The sequence below is a fragment of the Chroicocephalus ridibundus genome, chromosome 5 (assembly GCF_963924245.1).
Source record: "Chroicocephalus ridibundus chromosome 5, bChrRid1.1, whole genome shotgun sequence".
Classification (NCBI taxonomy): Eukaryota; Metazoa; Chordata; class Aves; order Charadriiformes; family Laridae; genus Chroicocephalus; species Chroicocephalus ridibundus.
Genome location: NC_086288.1, coordinates 19,955,656 through 19,982,353, shown reverse-complemented (window position 1 = coordinate 19,982,353; position 26,698 = coordinate 19,955,656). Strand labels below are relative to the sequence as shown.

The 26,698-nt window shown below is 42.2% G+C and overlaps 1 protein-coding gene across 3 annotated transcripts in view; it reads left to right on the top strand.

Moving 5' to 3' along the window:
- Positions 1-26,698, top strand: part of AFF1 (ALF transcription elongation factor 1) — a 118,032-nt gene that overhangs the window by 39,232 nt on the left and 52,102 nt on the right. For all 3 annotated transcript variants that reach the window (XM_063336063.1, XM_063336062.1, XM_063336061.1), the window contains 2 exons: positions 11,669-11,789; positions 12,332-13,243. In XM_063336063.1, coding sequence (XP_063192133.1) covers positions 12,371-13,243 — 873 coding nt within the window. In that variant the 5' untranslated portion in view covers positions 11,669-11,789; positions 12,332-12,370. The remainder of the gene's footprint in view (positions 1-11,668; positions 11,790-12,331; positions 13,244-26,698) is intronic.

Genomic DNA, 26,698 nt, shown 5'->3' with positions numbered 1-26,698 from the left:
AAAAAAAAAGACGATGTCAACTCAGGAAACACGCTTTTCAGGGTAGGAGAAGGGAAAGGAGAAGAATGGAAGGATATAAAGCCATTGACCAAGTATATGCTCCTCTGTAAACCAAACAAACCTATTTAGCAATGTCTTTTATCTGTTTGTCCACTTAACATCAGAATCTGCCTTTTTCTGGCTGTTTCTTAGGCAGTCTAGTTAAATTTGTAAGCAACATAGTATATGCAAAGAGCGGTGGGTTACTACAGTAAGTCTGTGCATAGCAATTGCCAAACTGTTTGCAGCCTCGAATCAACAGTGTTTCCTGATTGGTTCAACTAAGCTACCCTTAGCTTGATTCAGCCAGGCAGCTCATGTCTTTTGGTCATTTGGTGGACCTGCTGGGGCTTAGAAGGAAGATGTAGAGCCACTCGAGATGGTGGTGTGAATGCAGGTGCTCTAGACTGTGTTATGCAGCATGTCTGTTCTCATTGGAAAATAAGCTAACGTGGAAGGAGTTTGCCTCAACACAGCTGAACCATCAGGAAGATAACATCAAAGGCTTGTCAGAGTGGGACCTAAGCTAATGCAAGATGACGCCAAGACAAATCCAGAAGAAAGAAGAATGACAGATGAAAACTGAAGTGTGCTCTTGCAGTCACTGTGGTAATGAATGGTGCTTAATGAAGGCTATGCTAGGTGTCTTCTAAGAAGTCCATTCTGAATAGCCTATGAACTTGCATGTTGAAGCAGGTTTTGAGAGGGGAGGCAGGAAGTGCTTAGAAATGGTGTGAGTGTGGGACCACTTGGAAGAAGACAAGTAGAATGGAGTGGGATAAGAATGTGAATTATCTGCATGACCACTGTGGGGGAAGGAAGAGGAACAGAGCGGCTGGCCTTTGAAATCTGTTTTTCCTGTGCTTTGACGGTAGTTGTTTTCTCTCTGAGCTAAACTTCCAAGCTGACCCAAAGTTTACATTCTGTTAGAAAGGCTGCACCCCATATGTTTATTGATAGTGCCAAGGCCTTGTATTTACTTCCAGCAGCCTTTGATCTAGGAAGGTATGATGCAAGTACCTTTGAAGGGTAAATGTCTTTTCTGTTTGTGTGATCATTTCCTCAGGCCTTTTTGCAGACAAGTCTTGGGGTGATTGTGGGTGACTCAGAGTCCCCTCCCTGTTAGAGCAGGATCTGCTCAGCAGGGAATGCCATTTCCCCAAACAGACCCATTCTCAGACAAAGCCAGGATGTAACACACTGTCAGAGGGATCTGGGTGTGCATTTCTCAAAGTACCATCTGAGCTTAACCGTATTGGTCTGAGAGTGTGCTGTGGGAGCACCTCTGGAGGCACATGTGAAAATGTTTGCTCAGCTGTGCAACAGTGGAGTATAATTGTGTTAGTGGCACATTGAAGTCTCCTGTTCTGATACAAAGAGTGAAGTTTAGAATTCTTCACTGTCGCCTCTGCAAAGTAACCCCAGTCATTTGGGCATGTGTCTCTGTGCATCCTGACCAGATCAAAAAGATCCTTGCTGATGAAGTGAGAAGAGATGTGAAAGGGCTCCTCTTGCTTGCAAAAGCTGCTCACGTGCAAGCTAAGTCTTGTCACAGTTGGGTCACCACAACCAAGGCTACTTGGCGTGCAGCTGCGAGGGGGCTCTTGGAGCCTGGGGAGTAGTCCTGCAGTCAGGTCCTGTCCTAGGCTGCACATCTAGAGCTACTCCATCAGTGCTACTCAATTACTGAAATAGCATTCAAGTTGCAGATTTTTACTCACCTACCCAAAAAGATGTAAGTGCCTTCAGGGATGAAGGGCAGTCGGACCACTGCCTTGGCCTGGGGAAATCCTGAGATGGGTGCCTGATGAATTTAAGCTGACCTATTCAGAATTAGTTGCCTCTGAGAGGTGAAGTGGTTAAGATTTTTTGTTGCATGTAACTGGTGATTTAAATTTTTCACATTTCCTCCTTTGCCTGCCGCATTCAGATCAAACAAAGCCTTAAATTCATCCTTAAATTCATCATTGTTCCAATGCCTTGTCTGCTCTCCTTGTAATTACGCTTCACACATCCACAGCTTCTTAGAAGCCATCCTTGTGTATTTGCATTTAGATGGAGAATGACAACTTTTATGTTCCGTGTGTAACTTATAATTAGCACCTCTTCTGACAGCATTCCATTAATGTAAGTGATCATGGGGTGAGTTGAAAGCCTGGCTTTCTTTAGAGACTTCATTTCTGCAGCATCCCAAGTGGAGGGGCTGCTTCTTGGTTTGTTCAGGTGCTTCGACTACAGCAATGTAGTGAATTGCTGTTACTGAACACGATTAAGTGAAGATTTATAAACTGAAGTAATTGTCACATTTTTCCGAATTTTGTGAGTTGCTGCTGTAGGTGGCAGTTAAGTGAGGCTGGCCCTCAGCATGAACTTCTGCTTCTTGTTGGGACCATCCTTCTCCTAACAGGCTCTGACTGCTTGCTGCATTCTGGCCTCTTGGGGGTTCACCACTTCGGGAGGGGGTCGTTTGTTTGTGTTACATATTCATTGTGAGGCTTTCTTGCCTCTTGCAATCAAAAGCTTTCCGCTCCTAGTGTAAATGGTGTGTCTGTGGAGCCTGAGGAGCAGCCGACTCGGGTATGAGGGCTCCCATCACTGTGGAGGGGAGGAGGAATAGCATGCCCTGCTGCTTGGGGAAGCACCACAGCTTGGAACACTCCTATTGGCAGTGTTTTCGGATGGAGAGTGCCACATCTTTTTTGAAAGTGTCCAAGGCCTGTCTAGTGCGATATTGCTTAAATGGCTTTCATTTACAACTAAATAAAAGTTCAATTTTAAACATTTCAGTGTGTGAGGGAAAATCCAAGTAATAAACCTTTCATTTGTTTGCCTTTTTTGAGTAGGCAGAGAAGAGGTTGTTACCATTGATTATTTGCATCTTTTCACAAATCTTCTTTTTCCTCTTTTGAGCCTTCAGTGGTTTGTAGACCATAAGCTGAGAAATACTGCTACGAATCCTGGGGTGTGTTTTTAAGCGCATAGCTCTCTGAGGATTTGGAGGTTTTAGGCTCAATTCTGTGAAGGGTTTGTTGTGTTTGAAAAACATCTGAGAGTTCCCAATTCCTGCCAAAGTCACTGGGCGCTGCAGGGGCTCATCTCTTCTCAGGAAACGTTCAGGTTTATTCCTGGGAACTGCTTGATGAAGAAAGGCCTATTGATGCCAAAAGGAAGCAAAAACCTTTTAATGGCTGAGTATGAATATATTTTTAAACTTGGCAACAGCAATAGGAAATGAATAAGTAAGAATTTGAACCCAAAGATTACCGTGGAGGAGGCAGAGTGAGAAGATGCTTAATGCTACGTAGGTAGAACTGACTGTTTTCTGGCAAAAGCCAACTTAGCTTCTACTTAAGCAAACTGGAAGTTCCCTGCTGCCTGTTATAACATCCCAGCCATCCTCCACTTCAATTTTTTGGTGTAACCTAGAGGGCTGTGTATTTAAAGCATAGGAAGAGATGTATTCAGCATCATTTTTCCATATGGCTTGAAGGAAAGCTTGCAGTACTGGATTTTGTTGGAACATTATTTTTGTTGAAAAATATTTGCCAGGAGATTTCTTACAATCGTTGTAGAAGTACGGATGGGCTGTGAGGCCTTGATCTCTTGCTCAGCGGTCTAATGCTGCTATCATACAGTCAGTAAACAGGGCTGGATAGACTTGATGAATTGAAGGAGCTAGAGGAAGCAAAAACTTGAAAAACAAATTCCAACTCATATTTCTCCACTGTGAAAATATGTATTTTTGGAAAGCATGTGCCAAAGCTGGTTGATGGTGATGCAGAAAATAATTGACTAACAGTACCATCTGCTGTGCTTCTGCCACGTTTTCCTCTTATCATTTGTTTCTGTTCAAAGTGTGTATGTTCTGTGAAATAGTGTTTGATGTGAAACAGAACTTAAAAATATCCAGCAAGTCACACTTGACGATGTCTCCATAAAGGAAAGGAAGCAGAGGTTGGGACGAGGCATTTTTGGTGCTGTTTGGTATTAGCTTTAATGTCGTCCTTTCATCTGCTTGTCTTACAGTCACTGTCAGGCAAGCTGCTTAGGTGATACAGTGCGAGAGCTGAACACATCTGTGATGCTCAGTAACTTTCTGTGCCCTGCGTTTATCCACATTTCTTTTCAAGCTGATGGGCTAATGAATGAAACAGCATATTTAATCTTTGTAGATACGATCCTGGCTGTAGAAATTGGTGGCAATTCTTCTGTGGAGGCTTTTAGAGCAGCAGAGCCGGGGTGCTGCAGCAAGGCTGTTACCGTGCATCCATGTGATTTCTATTTAATCTTTTTGGGGGGCAATATGTCTTGCCTTGAAATTAAACAAGAATATGTTTCTTAGTCTTGAGAAATGTTGATCAGCAGCTTTGCACAATAAAAAGAGAGTCCATTTTAATGTCAAAACAGCTTCAATAAATTTGTGATTTCCTGCAGTTGTACTAAAACGAAATGTTCTCTCTTACTGTTTTGGAGAAAGAGGTTCTGCGCGGTTCAGAAGGAAGCGAGTGTTGTTTTTGTGTTTGCTTTTTAGCCTGCCTCCACTCCCTTCTCTGCTGTTGGAATAATTCATTTTGGGACCCAGCAACAGATCTTACTACAATTAGAACTAAAGCAGATTTTTATTTTCATTCAGAGAACACACAGGACAGAAGGAAAGGCAGAATTTCTTCAAGCACCAGACATTTTGAAAATGTTGTCATGGACTGGATTGTCACGTATCAGCATTTGAAGCTCTGTAGTAAGGATTGTCATGTCACTGAGAGCAGCTTCAGAGCACGTTGGTATTTTCATGGTTTCTATTACAGACCCAAGCCTGGATGATGTCATGCGTCAGCGTGTATGGTTTGCAGAACTTTCTGAGCCAAATCTCTTATTACTGGAGCAAGGGGACTACCTTCTCCAGCATGGGCTGCTTTGAGCCTAGGAGTATTTTACTGTTTCAGTGTGTAGCAAAGCATGATTTGGCTTTTTTTGTGGTGGGCAGGGAGGATTTGTGCATGTGTTTACTGCTTATGGAGCATACCTGAAGATGATCGAGACTGCACTAATGTTTGTCTCATCTACCTGTCAGAACAGATGGAGCACTTGCGTTTTCCTGGTGACACGTCAAGAGTAGCCCAGCTGCAGAGAGTGCAGTACTGGTTTTGATGCTCCAATCTTGAACTGTTTCCCCCCTGAAGACAGATGGGGTGGGATCGTGGAGTCTCCCAGCTCCCAGGCTGCGATGTGCTTGGCATCTTGATGCTAAGCCTGGAGGTCCAGTTTCCCAAAGCATTTCCACCAATCAGGAAGAGCTTGGGGGTGGGTTGGGTTTTGAGGTTTTTTGAGTTCCCATTCTAGGAAAATCTAAATATCAAAGCTGCTAATCTGGAAAGGTACCTGAAGAACAGGAGCTGGGGTTCACCTTGCAGCTCTGGCAATAGCAAGGTTAGGGCTCCGTCCCTCCATGCGCGAGGGACAGCTTGCCAGAGCCTGGCAGGTGGCTTCACTGCACAGATTTCCTCTGACAGCGCCTGGCAGGCTGTGGAGACCTCCTCTCTTGGCACAGGTCCACACAGGGCCTGAGCTGACTGTGGTTCTCCAGTGCTTTCTGCCTGACTTCCTAACACTGACTTTGGCAAAACTGTGCAGTGTTATGACTTACAGCATCACTCAACTCAAGTTTTCAAAAGCTTTAAAGAGCATATTGACAAATGTCCTAAATGGCCAGGTTAATGGTGGACAGAAACAGCGTCTCTGTAGATGCTGGGACTATGGTAACTACAGACTTACATTAAAAAGTGGACATTTCAGTACACAGCCAACGTTTCTACTCTGAATCAGGAATGCCATCTAGTGCGATATGACTTACTTGTTTTTAAATAAAAGCACCCCTCAGTATGAGATGAGGCAGTGTGCACAGAAACTTGACCCCTACACGATAAAATAATATGAATTAAAATAAGTTTTAGCTGTTGTCTTCAGGTAGTTTAAGGGCTTGTCTGGAACTTAAGAGATGGGAGGGCTGGTGCTCTCAACTGCATGACCAAATAAGTAGCTACTCAGTGTTTATTCCCTTATCCTTTTGCTTTTAAACCTGTATCCCCTCCTGTGCACTGAAGTTGGAGGAAAACTCAGAACCAGAGTTGGTTTGATATATTTCAGAAAGGGAGGCAGGGGGTAGATGGCGATCCTGAACAGCAAAATGGAGGGGAATGACCCCTCACCTGGGTGAATGAGTAGTCGGCTGTGCATGGCCAGCAGCCTGGGCCACTAGACACCATGACAGCACGAAGAGGTCTGCAGTAGTAACAACACATGACTAACCTTGCTGAGCAGTGCCGGCTAGTCCTGTAAATGAGAGAGCAGCTGTGTCCACTGGGCTGTCCTGGAGCAGGCACGTTCGTCATCTTTTAAACCCGCAGGAACTGTCATTATGGCAAAAAGGAGATGTCCCTTCCCCTCACCTAGGTCCCTCCTCTCTTTCTCTTCACACACTCTTTAGAAAGATGATATTGCTGGGAAGAGAGCTTGGGATCAAGGAAGGTTCAGGGTAAGAAAAAGCCTTTAGCAGTATTACAGCGGCTGTTTTTGCAGCAAGCGGCATGTAAGATGTTTTAGGTTGAGTGTTGGGATACACGTAGGAAAGATAGCTACTTCTTATTGTAAATATTATTGTTGCAAGAGACACTAGTTACAGTTGTTTAGGGTTTTCCTTTTGTTTGAAGGTAATCAGAACCTCTGAGCAAAACAGCTTGATTGCTCTGAATTTGGATGCTTGCCAGCCTAGAAATAGAAGGATATCCGTAATCCACATGGACGTAGCACAGTGCTTTAGTAGAAAACAATTTGCAGGGTCATAATATGTGGCCTGGGGTGGATAGCTGGGTTTTTTTAAAGATTTTTGTTTTAATTGCTGCTTCTAGTTTTTAAGCTACTTGCAAGTTTATGGGCTCCTCTTCCTCTAAGTTGAGATCTAGGCATTTATCTAAGTTGAGATCTAGGCAAATGAGGCATTTACAGCAAGGCATAATGTAAAACAAGAACCCTGCCCAGCCAGTGCTGACAGCAGATTTTATCCTGGGAGAACAAATAAAAACAGCCCATGAGGTTTTCCCCAGTTCTTCCAACATGTCAGACTGATGTTCTGTTTGCCTCCTTTGCAGTGAATTTTTTGCTCGTGCCTGTATGTGCACATATGTGTTCTGTTTTGTCTTAATAATTGAGACTTGGTATTATTGTTAAGAGAGTTTGTGGTAAAAAGGATGAAATATATGAGTAGTAATATTGTGCTAATGCTTTGGTTTATGATTAAAGTTTATGAACTCAAATAAACCTTTAATATTTGAGAGTTGTTTGATTTGGGGGGAGGGGTGTGGGTTTTTTGGTTTGTGGGTTGTTGGGGTTTTTTTGTTTGTTTGGGTGGGGTGCGGGTTTTTTGTTTTTTTTTTTTTTTTTTTGTTTTTTTTTTTTTTTTTTGAAAGGTGTGGAAACTGAACCTTGTGAGCTGATGTATAGTGTCCAAGTGATGACTTCCCTTCATTTTGCTGGAGGTTTGCTCATGTATGTTGAAGGTCAGGCCTGTTTTGCACGACTGAAAAATGTGTTCTCATTGCCCAACGCAAAGTCCGTTGAAACTGATAGGAATTTTTTTGCCTACTTCAGTGGGCTTTGGCTCACCCTCCTGCTCTGCAGGTTGAAACAGCTGAACAAAACACAAATGCTCTTGGTCAGAATTTCCACTTGTTTGTTTCGCAGTGGATTCTCACTCTGGAGTGATTCAGCCTCTCAGTGCTCTACCAGCCAGGGCAATACGCACCTAGTTATGCTGATATTTGTGGATCATCAGTAATGCTTTTCAATCTTGGTTTACTGCTGATAGTGACACACTGCAAGAATAGTAATCTGAATAATTTACGGATCCTGCCCTTTTTACCCAGCAACAATAGAAAAAAAACCTTGTTAATACCAAGTCATGTTCTGTATAGGTTTATCATACAAAGGAGAGAACACGGATGAACATGTGGATCACCACTAACTCCCCACATCAGACATCTGGCATGTGGAAATGATACCCAGTTTGTTAACTGGATCCATGTAAAGTATTGTGTGATTATTTTTTTTTGTTTGTTTAAGAAAGTTGATCTCCACTATCTCCTTGTTAATAACTCCTATGTGAAGAAGCTGATCAGGGGAGCAAATTTTAGGCTACTATTGAAAGCTAGACAAGCCGGGGTAGTGAAGTCATTACAAGATAGGATGCTTGACTCTAGTAGCGTGTGGAGGCAGTTGCTCAAAGTCCTCAGTGTTTTATAGGAATGGCCTCTACTACAGTAATGCACCTTGAAAGATCTCAAGTATTCAAATACTATTGCATATGCCATACTAAATAATAACGCACAAGTGATATGGTATGCTCTAGTAGTGACGTTAGAGTTTTGAAAGTTAACTGAGGTTGTTAAGGAGGTTGGGAATGAGTCTCTTAGAAGTTACTCTTTTAGTCTTGACAGTGTTCCCCAAGAGACTTGTGTTCAACATCAGGGCTTTTATGTCTTTCTCTGCCCATCTGAAAAAGGCAAACAGTCTCTTACCTGGGAAGATAAAATGAGATTGGGCCAGTTTCAAAAAGAAATGCATTGGCTGTGGCTTTTGTCCTTCTGTATTGTTAAGATGAACATTTTAAACTGCTTTCATTTCTTACCATCTTGGGGTTCAGCAGAGAGCTATGCCAGCTCAACAGCTTGTCTCCAGGAGGCCTGGATTTGAAGTGTGCCACAACAATCTGTGGATTGCAAATAGCAAAATCTATTTTGAGGAAAGTTGGCACAATATCTGTGTGCTGTGTACTCCAACCAACACCATGAGTAACCTAATAAGTACTAGGGAGAAAACAAACAAAACCAAGTATGTATATTTGATGTTGCAGTTGTATTAAAAAGTACTGTGTAGGTCTGAGTGCGTGGCATTCATGGTGTGGATCGAGACAGAAATAGTAACAGGGTGGGCTGAGGCGTCAGCAGCATTGTGCAGACCAAAATGTGTAAGTGTATCAAAAGACATGAAGCAGGAGAAGGAGCTTTGCTCCCTTTAACACAGTTGTCACACTTGTAAAAAGTAGATCCCACTTGTGTCATTTAATTTCCTGGGTGTACCTCTGTCTGTTGAATGATGAAAGTTATGGCTGAAGAACTGACAGGGAGAAACACGACTGGGAAAACAACTGATGCTCAAGGAGCAGGAGTTAAAACTAAGTTAAAATTGTCCTTTTGGATGTTTAGCATTGCACGAATACTGTTATTAGGCTCAAAAACATGCTTGGTGGTAGCTTCAGAAGGGAAAAGTAAAGGTGGGTGGGGTAGAGCTGAAGCTGTGCACCTCATTGCAGTAACAGTCTTGATTAGGCCAAACACATCGGAAGAACTCCTTGCAAGAGGGTTGTATGATTGTCAAGGGAAGATATTGACTGCAGGGCAAAAAGGCTGCTGGGAAATGGCAAGAAGCAAGGACTACCACCGAGGGCAGTCATTTTGTTCCTTTGCCTTCCTCACTGTGTTGGCTTGAGTGCTTGTGCAGCCACCGGGGAAATGCACTGGGGACTGGTAGGGGAAGAGGAGCTGATTGATTCAGGTTAAGTTGTACCCATCAAAACAAAACAAAAAAGGTTTGTTTTACAGTTGGTGCCAGTGTTCCTGACACTGGGCCATGGTGTCACAGGTTGGTGAAGAGGATGTTTCAGAGGTCTCTTTCATGCAAAAAGCCAGCGTCTCAGCTGTTAGAACCATCTCTTGTGTTTTTTTCATGTTTGCTGTTAAGAGATTTTTTTCAAAGTTTATAGAAAGGATATTTACAGAATCATTTTTTACTTCCTGGAATGTTTGGAAAATGATGTTTCAGTCAGGAAAAAAATTCCAGATAACTTGAACAGATACATTTAAAAAATGCTGTCAACTTGAAATGCGCTCACTTAAAAAATCATCTGCATGCATACAATTTCAAGCAGTAGATGTAGCTGAGATTGCTTCTATATTGCTTTATATTCCTCCTAATTTTTTGTCTTCTGCAATTGGTATCTCCCATATCTGGCTGCACGAAGCTTTCCTGGCATACACAGGGCAACTGACCAACTAACTGATTGTAGGTATGAAATTGCTTACATGCCAAATGACATCAGATGCACAGAGGAAAAGCTTCTATTATATATTGTTTGTAACAGAAGGATTATGTATATTTACTGAATCAGTGACCTATGATTCCTTTTTAAAAAAAAAATAAAAATTAAAATTGTTTATATTGTTTGCAGAAGTGGGGTACATAGAGCCTACTGGAAACTTCTGTTTTGCTATGTTTGGAAACAGTTCAGCACTAACAAAGTTGGAAACTATTTTAAATGTGCACACTCTAACCCCTGAATATGTTTTTCTGTCTTAGTGACGCAAGTACCTTCTTGCTGCAGTTCCATATAGGGAAATTTGCCATCAGACAGCATCATTTTCCTGAGCTCACATTGAGTCAGGAAACCACCTATGCAGTAGTCAGACCTCTTGGTTAAGTGTTACAGCAAAGCAAGTCCTCTGCCTCTCCTTTAGGGATGATTAAATTTTCAGTAGATGATTACTGGTGTGGTACTTGAGAAGATGTCACTGGTGGGGAAGACAAGGCTCTTCCCCTCCAAACTGGGACACTTGAGAAGTTGAGTACTAAGAAGAATGTAGGAACTTGTATGGAAGGAAGAATGTATGTATGCAGTAGGCTGTGCAGCGGGGTAGAAATAGGAGAGGAGAGAAAAATCTGCATCCACATACTATACCTGCATGATTTTTCTTCCCAAATGTCCACAAATATTAGAACAATAGATTCTCTTATTTTGCAGAAGTATTTCACAGAGGAGATGTAGTTTAAAGGGTCTGTTGTTTCATGAAGTCATCCTACTGTGCACGAGACACTGCTTTATTGCTGTTTTGAGGTGGGGCTGGTGGAATTGAGTGCATGCGTATGTAGTTGAAGAGTAACAGGAGGATTCGACCTGGTGTTTTCCAAATTTGAGACCTTCTCTTTAAATACACTTTTGTGATTGCTTTAAATGCAACTACATGGTATTCCAGGTAAGCAGCTTTCCAAATTTATTTAAGGTCCATTTAAAGTACAGAGTAAGTTTTCGAGCCCGTTTATAAAGTAGGCAAAACTTAATCTCTGAAAGTGACAGTACCTTCAAAGTAGTGGATTCTTTTTTACTCTTAGGGGAAGAGTTGGAGTGGAAGTCTGGAGGAGAACAAGAATGCTAGTTTTTACATCGATCATTGCAGCTGGATTTGCCAGCTCATGTGCTTATCGCCCACGTTGACTTCTTCTCAATTTGTGCTTTACAGTTAAATGGATGGATAATTTTTCCCTTCCCACCCTTCTTGATGTGTGGTATTAGGAGTAGAAATCCCAGGGAACACACATCCTGTACCTTATATGTTACATTACTACGCAGTATGGCAAATACTTGATATAACCGATTTGTCAGCTATAACCACCCTGTGGATTTCAAAATTACTTTTGTGCTGGACATATACCATTGTCTGAAAACCACAGTTTCTGCACAAAGTAGATACTTGTTGATAACCCTAGTGTAAAGTGTTAACCATCCATTCTTTCTTTCCTAAAGCTTGTACAACGAGGATAGAAACTTGCTGCGTATTCGAGAGAAAGAGAGGCGGAATCAGGAGGCTCTGCAGGACAAAGACAAGTTCCCCGAGAAGACTCCCCTCTTTGCAGAACCCTACAAGGTAATGATAGGGGGTGTGTGATAGAGGGAGAGGAGGAAAGAGGGTTGGGGTGGAAGAGGGGAGTTGTGGCCTTTGCGTATGGTATAGCAGACTTAAGCACAATACATGCAAACACAGCATCTTCTCATTTGCTTAATTTAAATTCATCAGAGTATGTGCTTAAAGCTCTGTACACCAGCAGAGACTTTGGTTGGACAGGTTCACTGGGGGGCTTCCTGTAGTCTTGGAGATTGAGGGAGAGTGCTTGTTGGCTGCCGGTCTGTCTGCAGCTGTGATTGAAACTGGGGTCTGATATTAGTGTTCCTGAAGACTACAGGCACACCTGCAATCTTGGCTCAGAAGAACTAATGCTGACTTTGTCAGTTGCGCTTGCTTTTGACAGACTGTGCATGCAGGATCAAGATGAGCTTGCATAACCTCATTTGTGGTGATGTGTGGTGATTAAAATAAGATCCTGAAGAATGCCTCTTCTTGAGCTGGTTCTCTTGGGGTCAAGGAGTCCATGCTTTTTAAATTTCCCCCTCTCTGTTTTTCTGTTGCAGACTAATAAAGAAGATGAGTTGTCAAGCCGAATTCAGAACATGCTGGGCAATTATGAGGAGGTCAAGGAGCTCATCAGCAACAAATCCCATCAGAATCTCATAGGGATTCCAAAAAGTGTTCCTCCTCTGATCCCACAAGGAAAGCCTGACCGCCCATACTTCCCTGAAAAAAGCAGCCATACTTTACCGTCATCATTCCACCGCACAACCTGCCATCCACCCATGGTACCTACAGTTGTAGCTCCTCCCCCTGCAAGCCACTCCATACACTACCAAAAGGCACAGTCAAGAACAGAACCAGCTTCTGGTTTGCACACCAAGAGTCACAGCTTATCCAGTGGTTGGAGCCATGGTCAAGAACACAGTCGTGGTGGTCAGGAAGGTCACATAGGTTTTCACCACAAGAGAAATGATAGGCGTGCAGTTGGTGAAGGTCGTGCTAATGAACTTCAGGCCTCCCTTTTGGCACTTTCTCCATTGCTGTCATCTTTGTCTTCTCCAGTGACGCCCCTGTCACCTCTACATTCCAGCCAGCGTGTCAATTCCAGGTCACAGAATAGTAGCAGAAGTCATGGAGTGACTTACAGTCAAACAAAATCATCTCAGGACCTAGTGACAGGATCACAGGAGAAGGAAAGTCGGGACAGCTCAGCCATTAACCTGACCAGCACCACCCAGCCTTCATCTCAGACTTTTCCCCCACCTTTGCCATCAAAAAACAGCGCAATGCAGCAGAAACCAACTGCCTATGTCAGACCAATGGATGGCCAAGATCAAGCACCAGTTGAATCACCGGAGCTCAAACCTCTCCTAGAGGAATACCACGGAGAACCCTATGAAAAAATCTCAGATCTGAAGGCGACTGCCAAAGCCAAACTATCCAAATTGGAAATCCCTTCTGAGCCCATAGAGGTGAGTGCAATTGTTGGGCGGCTCTGTTGCCAGCAGGGTGAATTCAGCTGTGAGCGAACAGGTCATTGAAGGGCAGAACTAACAGAAGCAATGATGGCTGCGCACGCATTACGGTGTTTAGAAGGTACATTTTGAAGTTGGCTTTTGCTGACCTGGGTGAGATATCTGTTTGGATGGTGAAAATACAACACTTGCCATGATTCTGTGGTTTTCTCAGTGAGGCTGCAGCAGGTTTTGTGGTTAGAGAGACTGGAGACTGCTTCTGTTACTATGAGTTTTGTTTTGCCTGTAAAGATTGTTGAAAAGGAGAGGGGGGAAATGACATTATGAGAAGGTCAAGTGGTGATGCACATGCAGTTAGTACATGCAGAGTGTCAGTACTTAGTCTGAGTGCTGGTGGGTAGAGGCCCCAAATCCTCACTGAATATTGGGACAGCTGACTGTGCACTGCGTTCTGTAGTCACCTGGTAGGTTGAAGGTTTGAGGGCTTTGTGATAGTGACTGTGAACACCATAGGGTTCTCCTAAGTAAGTTTGTAAGAGCTCACTGTAGTCCCTCAGAAAAGTATTAATGTAGACAAAAGCCATCCTGTATATTTCTGCCAGATGGATTTTGCCTAGATTCCTCGGGAGGCATGACACCATTCTGTCTCCTGCTTCCTCAAATGCCTTTTGAGCAAGTTCTGAAGGTTTACGATCCTAAAAGTTCTGTAAAATGTTGCATTCAAGCAAAGAGATACCCTCTTTCTTGTCCCAGCTATGAGCAAAACAAGCAGAAGGGTGCTATATGATTGTTCTTCAGCAGAAGGCAGTCTGGGCCCCAAGGGAGAGTGTGGGTGCAGTCTCCTTTTCATGTAAAAGGCTATTCATTAGCTGCAAACTGTAGGCAATTTCATGTGGAAAATGAGAGGAAACTGGCAAAATTACATTGGTGAGAAGTTATGGAAATGCTTTCATGTGAAAAGACTTTATTTGCTTCAAAATAGGTTTGGCATTGCACATCATACCTCAAAATAGGAAATGCACTGTGGTATGCATTTCATTGTTTGCTTGAGCAGATATTTTACTCCTGGGGGAGAAACTAAAGCAGTGCAGAGTCTTACCTCCTGCGTTACCTATTCTTCATTATCCATTGCCAAAAAGATAAAGGGCATTTCTGAGCTTAAAACTCTTTGCCTCTTTGTGTTTTTGTTGTGGGTTTTTGTTTTTTTTTTTTTTTATTTGAGGGCATGCTTAGTTTTCAGAAATAAGACTTCCGTGTTCTCTTGTGGTCCCATTTCTATTTTCATCTTATCTCTTTTCCCATCCTCGTGCTTTTTTATGTCATCTCGTTTAACTCTCGTTTAATACAATTTTAGATAGGGCAGCATTAGCTATGGTGCTGCATGCTGAATGAAACTTCTTTCTCACTTTCCATTGAGCATGTGACTCTGAATCCAAATGCCCATAAAAATCCTACAGCTGCCAGAGCACAAGTGGCATTACCCATGCTGGTGCAGGAGTGCTGTTAAGTCTGTGGCAGAGTTAAGAATGTAATAAAAAGGGAATTGAAGATAAAGAAATAAATGGTTTTGTACAAACCAATACCCTGGTTTTAGTTATACGCTTAGTCCATTTTGAAGCTGATAGATGAAACCTTTTGTGAACATGCTGAATGATTCTCATTTGAGGTAGGTATCTTTTTAGGCTGTGACCTCTGACAGTTTTCATGCATAGGTGATTGGGATAACGGCTCTCATGAAAAAAGCCATGACTTCATTTTCTACTTGTTTCAGGCTTGTCATTATCATATTTACTTCTGTTTGGTTTCAGTGATAGTCTTTCAGTGCTAAAGCCTGGAGAGTGAAGAGGAGGAAACAGCGTGGTTGCACACCTGGGTATATTCCCTGTGTGCTGGATGCACAGTACGAGGGAGGTGACTGGGGAACAGGGCTGGGCTGGTTTGCTTTTAGGAAACTTCCAGTGACGTAGGTTGCACAGAGGTGAAAAATTCACCCAAAGAAAGGGATCTTGGGAAGGGTAATCAGGGAGTCCTTCAGCTGAAAGGTTGGCCCTCCCTTTTGTTTTTGATGAAACAGGAGTTGGGGGCAGGCTCCTGCCCTCTCATGACCCTGACAGTGAATAGGTCTAGACTAGTAGATACTGCTGTTCTTCCCTCTTCATCCCAGAAACTGGGAGCACGGTTTTACAAATTTTGCTTAAACTGTTCAGCCCCGGTTATACTGAACCTAGTATAGTTTTTCCCGTGATCTCCCTTGATCTCTCCATTTAGGAAAGCTGTGTCTTCTACCACATGTTTTTTGGCTAATTGAATTTCTAAGGCATATGTCACCTGCAGCTGTGAATTTGTTATTGCCAGCTTCTGTTCATGGCAACACTGACAAGTTAAGCCTTCCAGTCTGAATTCACTGTAGAGCCTGGATAGTGGATAACTGTGCAGTGACTCACTTTGCTTTCACATAAAGAAAATGAACAGCTCTTCCCCAAATAAAAAACTTCACTTTCAATCGGCATCCCCATCCTCTTTAAGGCATCTTTCCAAATCTATTCTGAGAAGACCTAAAAATATAGTATATGTGAAACTTAGATGTGTCCCTTCTGTTAACGTGCCAGCTTTTACCTCTTCCCCCAGCACCTAAATAAAGGTGCTTTTAAAGCCATTCTCCCTTTTCATGTCTTTAGGAGAGCCACAGCACCAACAGAGACCCTTGTATTACCTCCATTGGCAGAGACTGTGATGTCTTAAAGGGAATTGGCTTGATGGCAGGTCCAAGAAGCAGTAAGGCTGGTTTGAGAGAGAATGTTGATAAATCCTCAAGCATTATTACAGGTATAGTGTCTGGAGGAATGTGTAGCACTTGATGCTCACTGAAGATTTGGCTTTGGTTTCCTGGCAGTTTCATAAAGATTAGGGAGTTGCTGCTCTTATCTGATGTGATGAGACCTCATTGGACTCTCCTCTTTCACCTGCAAACTGGGAAGCAAATAGTGAAGCAACGAATTTAAAAAACAACAAGAAACAATAAAGGTGCCCAGATGTGTTAAGTCTTTTTGGTAAAATACTATATTATCCTTGAAGCACACGGTATGCACAAAAATCTCTGTGTTCAAAGTGGGATTGCCGTCATCAAGTTCTGTTCACCTCATTAAACATTTCTGAATGGCCACCAGTTAAAACATGATTGTTGCATAGTATATAGTAATGACTAAATACCTGCAAAGAAGTTTGGATGACAAAAATAAAAAGTCCGTTCTAGATAAATAATTTTTCACTGACTTTTCTGTGGCAACTGAGCTTTTCTACTGTAAGGAGAGGTGAGGCAGGTGAAGCCTGTAAACTAGAAATAAATAATATTGCTTTATCATGCATCCTTTAAAAATGAAAATCTTTAAAAATATATATAGCACTGTCATTTGGTCTTAACTAATGAATACAGAGTATTTAGCATTAAGCTACTATAGTTGTCTTTCTACTAGCCTTATATGTATTTATTATTTACTGAATAGAAGGGAGACTGTGCTTTTTTTTCTCTCTTCTCTTTTTATTTCTGTTTTTGATTCTTTTCTTTTTCTGCCCCCTGCTTTGCACCCAGAGAGGTAACAAGGTGTTACGTCTGTCTCCTGTGCTGCCCTCTTTATAGTCAGAAGTGCCTTACATGATTGGAGAAGGGTTTCCTTGCTTCACCACAAGCATTGTGTAAATTTGTCTTTTTGTTGGTGTGTGACTGCTAAAGAAGCAGATCAAACACAAATGACAATTGTTACTACTGTTTTTGTTAATGTTTGCTTACAGTCTCCAGAACAAAGAGCGGAAGAGCTGGAGGGTGAGGGCATGTGGGGCAAGGAGCAGGTGGTTGGTTCAAAAGCCATAAGGACATCTTGTATTATTACTTCATTTTAACCAGACTCTACTGTTCAAAGTTAATGTGTCAGACAGCAGAAGTCATAAATTAGAGGTAGTCTTGTTCATCTTCCTCTTTGATGCTTGGAGATGCTTGCAGCTCTCAGCTGCAAGACTTTTCAAGTTTGAGATCCTTGCTTATTCACTTGGCTCTAAGGTCTAGGCTTGGCTTTTATGTAAAATACCAAATAATAGGGTAATTGTTTAAAAAAAAAAAAAAAAGGCATAGTGTTGCATTCAGCCGTCAGACCACCAGAAATGGGTAGTGTTTGTTCTTGCTGCTTGGAAGCCCAATCAGTGTGAAGAAAGGAACAGGATCCTGCATCTGCCTAGAGTGTGTCATGAAGAGGGGTAGGAGGGGTGCGAAGAAATAGTGCTTCTAAGAGAGCGGTTGAGTCCTTGCCAGCTTCTCCCATCAACTATGGGTGGACTTAACTCTTTGGCTTACGCCAAACCCAACTTCTCTCCGTAGAGTGTCTCTGGCACCATTGCAGAACATTTGTCCAAATTCGGTTGCTCAATCTATCGCTTTGCAAAGTCTATCGCTTTGCAAAGTAATGGGAGACTGAGAAAGAGTAGTTAAATGGGGATTTGCGAATCCTGCAGAGTCCAAGAGCAGGATAGATAAGGTCAGGCAAGAATTTCCATAAACTGCCTTGCATCTTTCCAGATGACTCAGAAGTCAGTGAGAAAATCAGGCTTAAACGAGCTGCCAAAGCTTATTAATCACTGGGAAGTTTTTTGGTTGAGTTTTTTTTAGGTGGTTATTCTTCCTATGAAGGACTTGTGATCAGCCATCCTTACTGGAATCAGTTATGATTCCAGCACAGCATTTAGACCATTGCCTTTCTCTTTGGCAACTGTAGAGAGTGCTGTGTTTAAAAAAGAGGGACAAAAAAAACCCCAACTACTGTAAGCTGCTCTGTAAAGCTCCGTCTGCCTAACACAGCAAATGTCAAAACATCTATATGACACAAACTCTCACGTTTCTCCTGAGCACTTGACATTGTCAGGTTGATATTCTTGAAATGCAGGGCAGCAGGAATGAGTGGCTGGCTTGTGAGCAAGTATGGAAAATGTCAGTGAGGTCGTTTTACTGGATCCCTTAGGTTTCCTAACTCTCTTTCAAGCCATGATTGTCTAGTGCCAGCTGTGTGAGTTTGTACATGCCAGAGAGAGCGAGGGGAAGGTATTGTGTGCCACTGGGACTGCAGTTACGGTAGGGTAGCTGTGATTTGAGGGACAGCATGGAGTTTGTGGGCTTTGTTGCTGCCCATGAGTCCCAGGGATGAAAGGAAGGAAGCATCACTTGAAGGCGGCTGAAAACATTGTTTAAGAGTCTGCTCTGTCTTGCAGGAGTTTCATATGAGGATGCTTTCTTTGTGCTATAATCGCTAAACAAAACCAAATCAAACTTTCAGAGCTTGTCCGCAAGCTGTGCTTAGCTTGAAGTTTGTGGTCTCTATTTTAGTCCTTCAGAAAAGCTTGTGCACCTGAAGGCCTGACTTGTTTTTTTCTGCTAAAGTGCTTTGTCTAATAAGTGATAGCGTATCTTTCTAGGAATGGAATTATGTGTCTTGAGAAGTATCATTGCTTCAGTTTCACTGATTGTAACAGCTATATTGGCATAACTCAAAAGAGGAGTAAAATCATAGTGCTCTGAGTTGTGTGCTGGGCATTTTTCTTCCTCTGAAATATAGGGGTTTTGGCTCTTCCAGAAGAGTGGCATCTTCTTCCGTGAAGGCTTAACCATCCCTGTCTTTTCCTAAGCCTGTGCTGCTCCCACCAGGGATGATGGTAAAGTCCTTGCCAGAGCTGCTTAGCAAAAGCTAAGTTTTGGCAGAAGGACCCGGCCCGGAGACCAGCATGAATTACCTGACCCTGAGAAGTATTTTGCATTTGAAGCCAAGCATCAAAACTGCACCTTGCAGGTGGTTGTATGATAGCCAGCTTTATTTACTTGTGAACAGCAAGGAGTCTAATCTTAGTTGGGTTAATGACAAACGTTACTCCTTCTCTAGAACTGGCTTAGAAGAATTGGGAACTATTATTTCTAATATTTTTTTTTAACTAATTAAGTTTTCTGCACAAATCTTTTAAATACAGAGGCAGCTTGTGTCTTTGCATACAAAGCTTAGCTGCTTCCATAGCAACTAAAGGAAAGCAAAATTCAATGAAGGCAGCAGACCGCAGAAATTTTTTTATTTTTTAATTTTTTTTAAAAAAAAGGTAGCTTGGGAATGGAAACAGCATTCCCTGACTGTCAGGTGAGCACTGCAGTTGCATCAGCATTACTGGCTTGTGAAGCAACTCGTTTGGGATAGTAAGCTTGCAAGGGAGGAAATGGAACTACCAGTTGCTGGGGTGGTATGTTAGGGAGAGATTGGTTGGTTGGTTTTAACTGTTTTGTTAAGCTGAGTAGTTGTTTTCAAACCTTGTGTGGATAGTAGTACTTTGTAGTAATTACCTGATGCTCCTGCTAAAAACTCTGTGTGGAAACAAGAAAACTTAGTGTCAACCTTATCTTTGGTTATTGTTCATATGGGTCCCCAGTGGTGACTGCTGCTATGCAAAACTGTTGTCCGAACAGAGTAATATGTACTCACGTAGTGGTGTCTCAAAGAGGGAGTTGTTGTGGGGAAGCAACAGCAAATGAAAATAGAACTTGAATTCCTTGCTTGTGGGTGCACATCATGAATGAAATTCAAGGAGGTTGTGATTAGCAGCAGAAACATTACAAGAGGTATTTCATACTTGCTAATATAATGATTGTTACTGCCCAACATTATGACTAATAAACAAGAAAAATGATCTGGAAAGCCTGAGGAGAAGGTTAAGAGCAGATGACAGACAAACCTTCCAACAGGGCAACTTCAAAGCAAGCACTGAAGGCAGGGAGAGGTGGCAGGTGACATGCATGTTAATGAGCTCAAAACAAAACACAGCCACTGACAGCATATCGCTGCCAGTTTCAAAAGTAAAGCCAGACATTTATCTCGAAGGAGCAGGTGACTGTGATGGCCTCAACTGTTTCTCTGCTTGGTCTCCAGTTGTCCGTTGTCCTGCAGTTGTAAGGTCATTGATTGTAAGAGGTATAAAAAATTTGGTTTGTGTTTGTTTTGGGTTTTTTGCGTTTTGTCTTGTTTTTTCATTTAGATGTAATTCTGGAAAAAAAACCCTAAACCACAAGCCCACGGTCTTTTGAAAATACACGTTGCCTTGATGTTAGGCAGCAGTGACAGACAATTTTCTTTCACCCTCGGGCAATAAGCTTGTTAAAATGAAAAGCTGAGGACTAGCTTTGTTTCTGACCTGATATCTGTTTGAATGTGAGATAAGTCTAAGGTTTGTTTAAAAATGATTTATGATTTATTTAAGAATTCCTTTGGCGTTTGAAGTAGAAGATTTTTCTGTCCTGGACATGGCTCACTTAATCCATCAGTCCTCTACAACCCAGACTGCATTGGTTGGGACATATTTTGGAAACCTTTATGGAAAACTGCATGCTTCAGTGGAGCCTTGAAGCTGCAGTACCTTACCCTCTGTTAAAGTAAAATGAAACAGGCAAAAATAGGATGAACAGCTTGTTGGAGACTGCAAATCACAATTCCTTCACCTCTTTCCCTCCTCTCCTCCTGCGTTCTATGATTCTATGATTTATGTTGCATTGGGTTTTCCCAGTGTTTTCTCTCCTACCCCCTTTTCCTGCTGTGCCAACCCAGGGAGCAGTGGCAAGGGTGCAGTGTGCAAGATCAGGGGGGTTGAACACAGTGGCACCTCCTGAAGTTATTTTTCCATAGATTAAAGTATATGTCAGCTTTTCACAATGTAGAGCTAGCTATACATAGAATCCTAGAATGGTTTGGGTTGGAAGGGACCTTAAAGATCATCTAGTTCCAACCCCCCTGCTATGGGCAGGGACATCTCCCACTAGACCAGGCTGCTCAAAGCCTCATCCACTATCAGCCTTCCCATTATAAGCATCTCTTAACAACCAGGATGGAGTTTGTCATTGGGGTTTATATTGTAGCATAAAATGCCTAGATTTGTGATGGCACTCGCTCTTCAACGCAACACGAGTCGTTTGCTTAGAAGAAACTGAACTTTGATTCTATCACTGTCTTCTTACTGGGCATAGTGGTTGGCATGTTGGAAAACATGTATGTGTTTCTAGGAGGATTGGGGGTTTTAATTATTTTTTTTATAAATCACTTGAGAAAACTATTTTTATAGACTCTTCACACGTATAGATAATGATACTTTAATACTCAGGCTTGTTGTGATAGCACTTAGTCAGATCAACTCCTTTTTATTTTTCTGACTCTGTTTTGTATAAACATTTTTCCAATAAAATACACAACCAAAAAGTAAACAAACAAAAAAGCCACAAAACCTCTACTTCATTATAAGGGCTGAAACTGAGCTACATCATTCCCAGTAAACTTCCCTAATAACTTGCATGTAAATATCCAAAGCTGTGTGGTCCGAGGCCTTTCTTGTAATCCTTTGGCATTGTGGTAAGTGTGAGTTGGAATGAATTGCAGCCAGAGAAAGGTTAACTACAGGATTCTCTGCTGCTTTTAGTAATACCATTGTGCCCGAAGATGTATCCTTTTTCTTGAGTCTTCTCCTTGGCCCTCTTTTGGCTCTCACATGCCTTTTATGCTCTTACATTAATTTCATTTCTTTTTTCCCCTCATTTGCTGTAACAGCTGTATTTCAGATACATCCAGAGAGGCTGACCCTGATCACTGCTCCTTGGGGCGGTTTTATAGGCACATCAGTTTGGGGGTTTGACAGAGTGACACTGCTTATGAGGTCAGGATTGTATACAGCTTTTGCATTTTTAAATACCTAAATAGATTTGGGTTTCTTTTGTTTTCTCTTACTTGACTTGCATGCAGTATCTTAGAAGAAATTGAAGTCAATCCCAGTGGACAGGGGAGAATTATATGGCACTGCAGTGTTCTGGTTTGTTGTTTTTTCTTTTTTTTTTTCTAAACCAAGCCATAGCATGCAGGTGTAATTATGTAAACAGAAAAAGCTACTTGTTGTATTTGATTTAATAGGTGAGTCCCACTGGATGTGTAAGACTGTTTTTCCCTTGTGTGCCTCTCCTTTGGAAGAAGCTACATGTTTTATCCAGGCTGGAAATAAACCAGCAATAAAATGCCAAAGCAGCTCTAATAGCTCACGCAAAATACCCTCTACCAACCTGTTTGTAGATTTTTGGAACTCTCCGCACTGTTTCTTGCACAAGTGGAAAGTGCCAAACGGACAGATGTTGCCAATTCGAACTGTACAGGGGGAAGGCAGATATTGCTAAGCAACCGTGTACTTGAGAGAGAGCGTTTTTCGGAGAGGAGCCAAGGGAGTTATGCCTGGGAGCGCTCACAGTTTCTCATGACTCGGTGTGAGGAAAGAGATTAAAAGTTCTTTCCTGTCAGGGCTGACACCGCCATCACAAAAGACACCATAACCTATTGACACTGATTAGGGCTAACAAGGGAATGTATGAAAACAGGAAATCTCCCCTGCCATATAGGAAGGCAGTAAGACATGTTCACGGAGGTAAGTGTACCACACAGATGTAGTTCGGCACTAAGCTGCTTCTTACAGGGCAATGTCAGGCACTGGCTTCAGTGGGAGGAGGTGAAACCCAGGCAGGTGGCCGAGCCCTGTAAAGTCTGGGGGAACCTTGTCTGGGTCCGGCTTTTGTGTCTGGCTGGGAGCAGGTCGCTCAAGGATGTGGCTGGCGGGGAGAGGGAGCTCTTTTCAGTGAGTCTTGTAATTGCAGGCTGCCTCATGTAAATTGAGTTAACTTCTCTAGTTATTGAAGGATGAAAGAGCTTATACAGAAGGAAAGCCTTAAACCACCTGTGTATAGTTGCGATTCTCCCCAGTCAAGCAGCATTTCATAGCTAAGTGCCAGGCTGGGGGTCATTCTTCTAGTGGTCCTGAATGCCACTGGAGATACTTCCTCAGAGAGGGAATCTGCCTGTTTCAAGCCTCTGAATTATTTTGGCAATATACCTCTGGTGTCTTGTTCAAGAGATGTATTTTCAGGAATAAAGTACAGATTTGTCTTAATACATTAGACATCACATTGATACTCTCCTAATGCTAATTTGAGCACCTTCTGGTCTTTGATCTGATTCTTTGCATTGAGTGAAGGGAAATGGTTAACACACGCTTTGTATTTTATTATGAAGTATGCTTCATGGGATTTTTACTTGGGTACCAGTGAACCAGAGTGGAAGTGGGATTTTGCAGCTTAAGGATGCTCCATACTCATTGTCTGCATCAGCACAGTAATGCATGTTACAGGGAGCCCGGTGGTACTGTTCTTGCTTCTTGGGCTCTGTTGTGATCACAGTGCTCTTACCTCATAGGGGTCCTGCAGCAAGAAGTTGCTACAATAAAGTGTTGACAGCTCTCTGGTTTTCAATGAGCATGAATATTAGGGGGAGAAAAGTTTCCTGCTGTTTTGATGATGAGTAACTTGAGAGGGCAGCTGGTATAGTCCTGTATTGCAGAAGTGATTCCCAATGTTACCTGGTGGGACGTGAGATTGCCAGAGCTCACTGAAGAAGGCAGCATGTAACCACGTTAGGGGCAGTGATATTGGCTATAGCATAACTCTGGAATCCTGGGCAGGGATGGATGCAGAGCGGGGGTCCAGCTCTCTGCGAGCAGCCCTGTGTGTGGGGATCTGACCTCTGCAGTCTGCAGAGGCTGGTTCTAAACAGTGATACACCAGTCCTGAATTTCAGCATCCCTGGCTGATGTGCTGTACTGTTTTCAAAGCTTGGCTATATTTTTGAAATGACGTTCAGAAAGTAGTGGTATTCTTGCCCTGGCATACCACTCAGCATAGTCTATTTTCTATCCGTTATGCCTCCTGCTGGTTTCCTTGTGTGGTTATTCTGTGCTTTGAAGTTTCAGGTCTCATTTTTCTTTTTCACTGATATCTAACAATGTTGCTGTCTGAATTGTCTTTAATATCCCCCTCCCTCCTGAGCTGCCAGTTTTCGTCATCATAATGATGAGCATTTATTACTTAGACAATAAATTAGTGATTGTTTTAAGCAGCAGAATATTTTAATTCCCAGTTGGAAAAGGTGATATTCTTACCTTTTTGATCTGCTTTTCAACACACTAATTTTTCTTTCTAAACTGCGTTAGCGGTGTTACATTTTCTTGCCAAATTGTTCAGTTGGTCAAACAGTTCATAAATGTCATTAGGCATTGAGGTGCTCTTTTTGCATGCAGTCAGATGTAGCAAATAGTTTGAGGCACAATCTTGGCAGTCCATCCTGCTCCGAGCAAAAGGTCCGGGTGCATTTCCCAGAGAGGCTCTGCTGTCAGCCCAGCTGCCTTTGCATATACCCAACCACATGGAAAACAAACTGCAACTGCCTGGACATGACGTGTTTGTTTCAGACCTGGCGAGGGCTTGGTGCTGGAAAGTGTCCTCTGCCTCCTCTCTTCCCCACAGCTACCTTCATCTAATAAAAGGCATTGCTGCTTTCTATGAGTCCTGCTTCTCTGGGATACTGAATCTAATCACTTTGGCCTTTCTGACAATGCTTAAGATGGAGCTTTGCTTGAATCAAAAGGAGGAAGAAACAAATGTGATGTTTGCCCTGACTGCTAAGGAAATAGATCTCAGTAGTACTGGCCTTGTGGGCTAATTTTTAACCAGTTAGTCACGTTGATATTAGTAAAAAAAAACCAATAATCAAACTTCACCTAAACTCACGTTACTTACAGAAACGCCAGTTTGCATAACTTATCCAGATGTGCACCTTCCTTTTGAGATAAATAGTAACTATTGCTATTCAATACACAGCTGTATAGTTTAGATTATGCCATAGTCAGAAATATTTAGCTTCATTAAGTCAAAAGAAAAATGTGTCCGTTAAAAAAAACCCAGACAACTTAAAGTTTTCAGATCTCTCTTCCTCTTTCACTGCTTGAATTCAGAAAGAATAGCGACAATGTAGAAATACTTACTTTTTCTTGGGATCTTGAGAAAATTGTTTCTGTATTAGCAGAATTTTGAGAGAATTGATTCCTCTTGAATCAGAATCTAAATTCAAATATTTGTTTTAATGCATTATTGAATTCAATAAAAAAGCATCCCTAAAGGGAGAAATTCCTAAACTTTAGAGTTCAAACCCACAGAAATGGAGAAAATTTTGAGTGAGTGCTTCACCCACCATGATTTTTAAGGCTAACTGCTGCATGTGTTTACAAGTATTTTTGTGTGTCTCTAGAATGAAAACACTGGCAGGGTGACTGCACATTTTACATGTCTATTGTAAAATAAACAATGTGTGGAATGATTCCTTATTAATACTGTGATATATGGGGTTTTTTTAAAGCTTGTAGTATTTTATTTTTAAGATTACATAAGTCACTAGGTTTGTGGGGTTTTTTAAATGTGTGTTGTGCACATTGCATTTTGAATAGCAGTGGCTTATGATGAATGCTGTAGGTTTTGGAAGATGGAGGGTGAATTAATGTACCAGGAGACAAAGTCATGTCATATTTGGATCCTGCCAACTCACTCCTCCTTATACAAGGAATATTTTGGTTTCTTTCATCAGCCTGTCAGCTCATTGCTGTTCAGAGTAAGCTGTAATTCAGACTTGGTTGGACGCCATCTGTTCGCTAAAGGTGAAAGGTGCCGTATTTTCAGCCTGAATGTTCTCACTTGAAGCAAGCATTTTACTAAAGGTGCTCTTGGCTGTCATGTTGCTTGTCTGTTTGCAGTTTTGCTTTGTTAATCCTTGGCTGGATGTGCTGAAAGAATACTATCTGCGCTTTACCGATGCGGAGGACAGGCTGACTTCCCTTGCCCCCTTGGTTTGCTGTACTGCAGAGCAGGGTCAGCTCCGTTCCTTCCCCTCTCTGCTAATGCGACATTTGTGTTACCACAGTAATAGTACGCATGTTTCCATAATGAAAGCAAGAAGAGAAGCAGTGTGGTATTTATTTTTCTGTTTGCTATGGTAGCAGTAATCCCTTGGGTATGTCCTGCCCTTTCCTTAGACATTTCCTCAGAGTCCTATAGCCCATAGCCTTCTGTGGTCCCTTTCTGTAGGAAACACTTGTTGTCCAGCTTGCAGGAGGTTGCACGTTCACATGCAGGGGATTGCATGTGAAACTATCCTGTTGTAGGGACCTTGCCTGAGAGGACATAAAGAACAAATTGCAGTACACAAAGGTGTTGAGCCCGATCCATTGTACGACTACAAATTATTAACCTGCCTGCTCACATCCTTAAATTATTCTAAATGGTTTGAGTATTTTGCCACTGGTCCACGTGGACTTTTTACACAGATATTGCCATCATATGAGCAATTACGTACGAAGGAAAGCATAGGCAGTGAAACAGTAATACAGAAAATCTGAAAATGACCGTAGTAAATGAGAGCCGCAAGTAATTAAGTCTTCTCCAGTTTGCTGCCCCCAAAAGCTGCTTCAGGGAAAGATGCAGAAAAGCTTTTCCTTAGGCAGAGGTTGGCTGGTGTCTTGGTAATTCTTGTA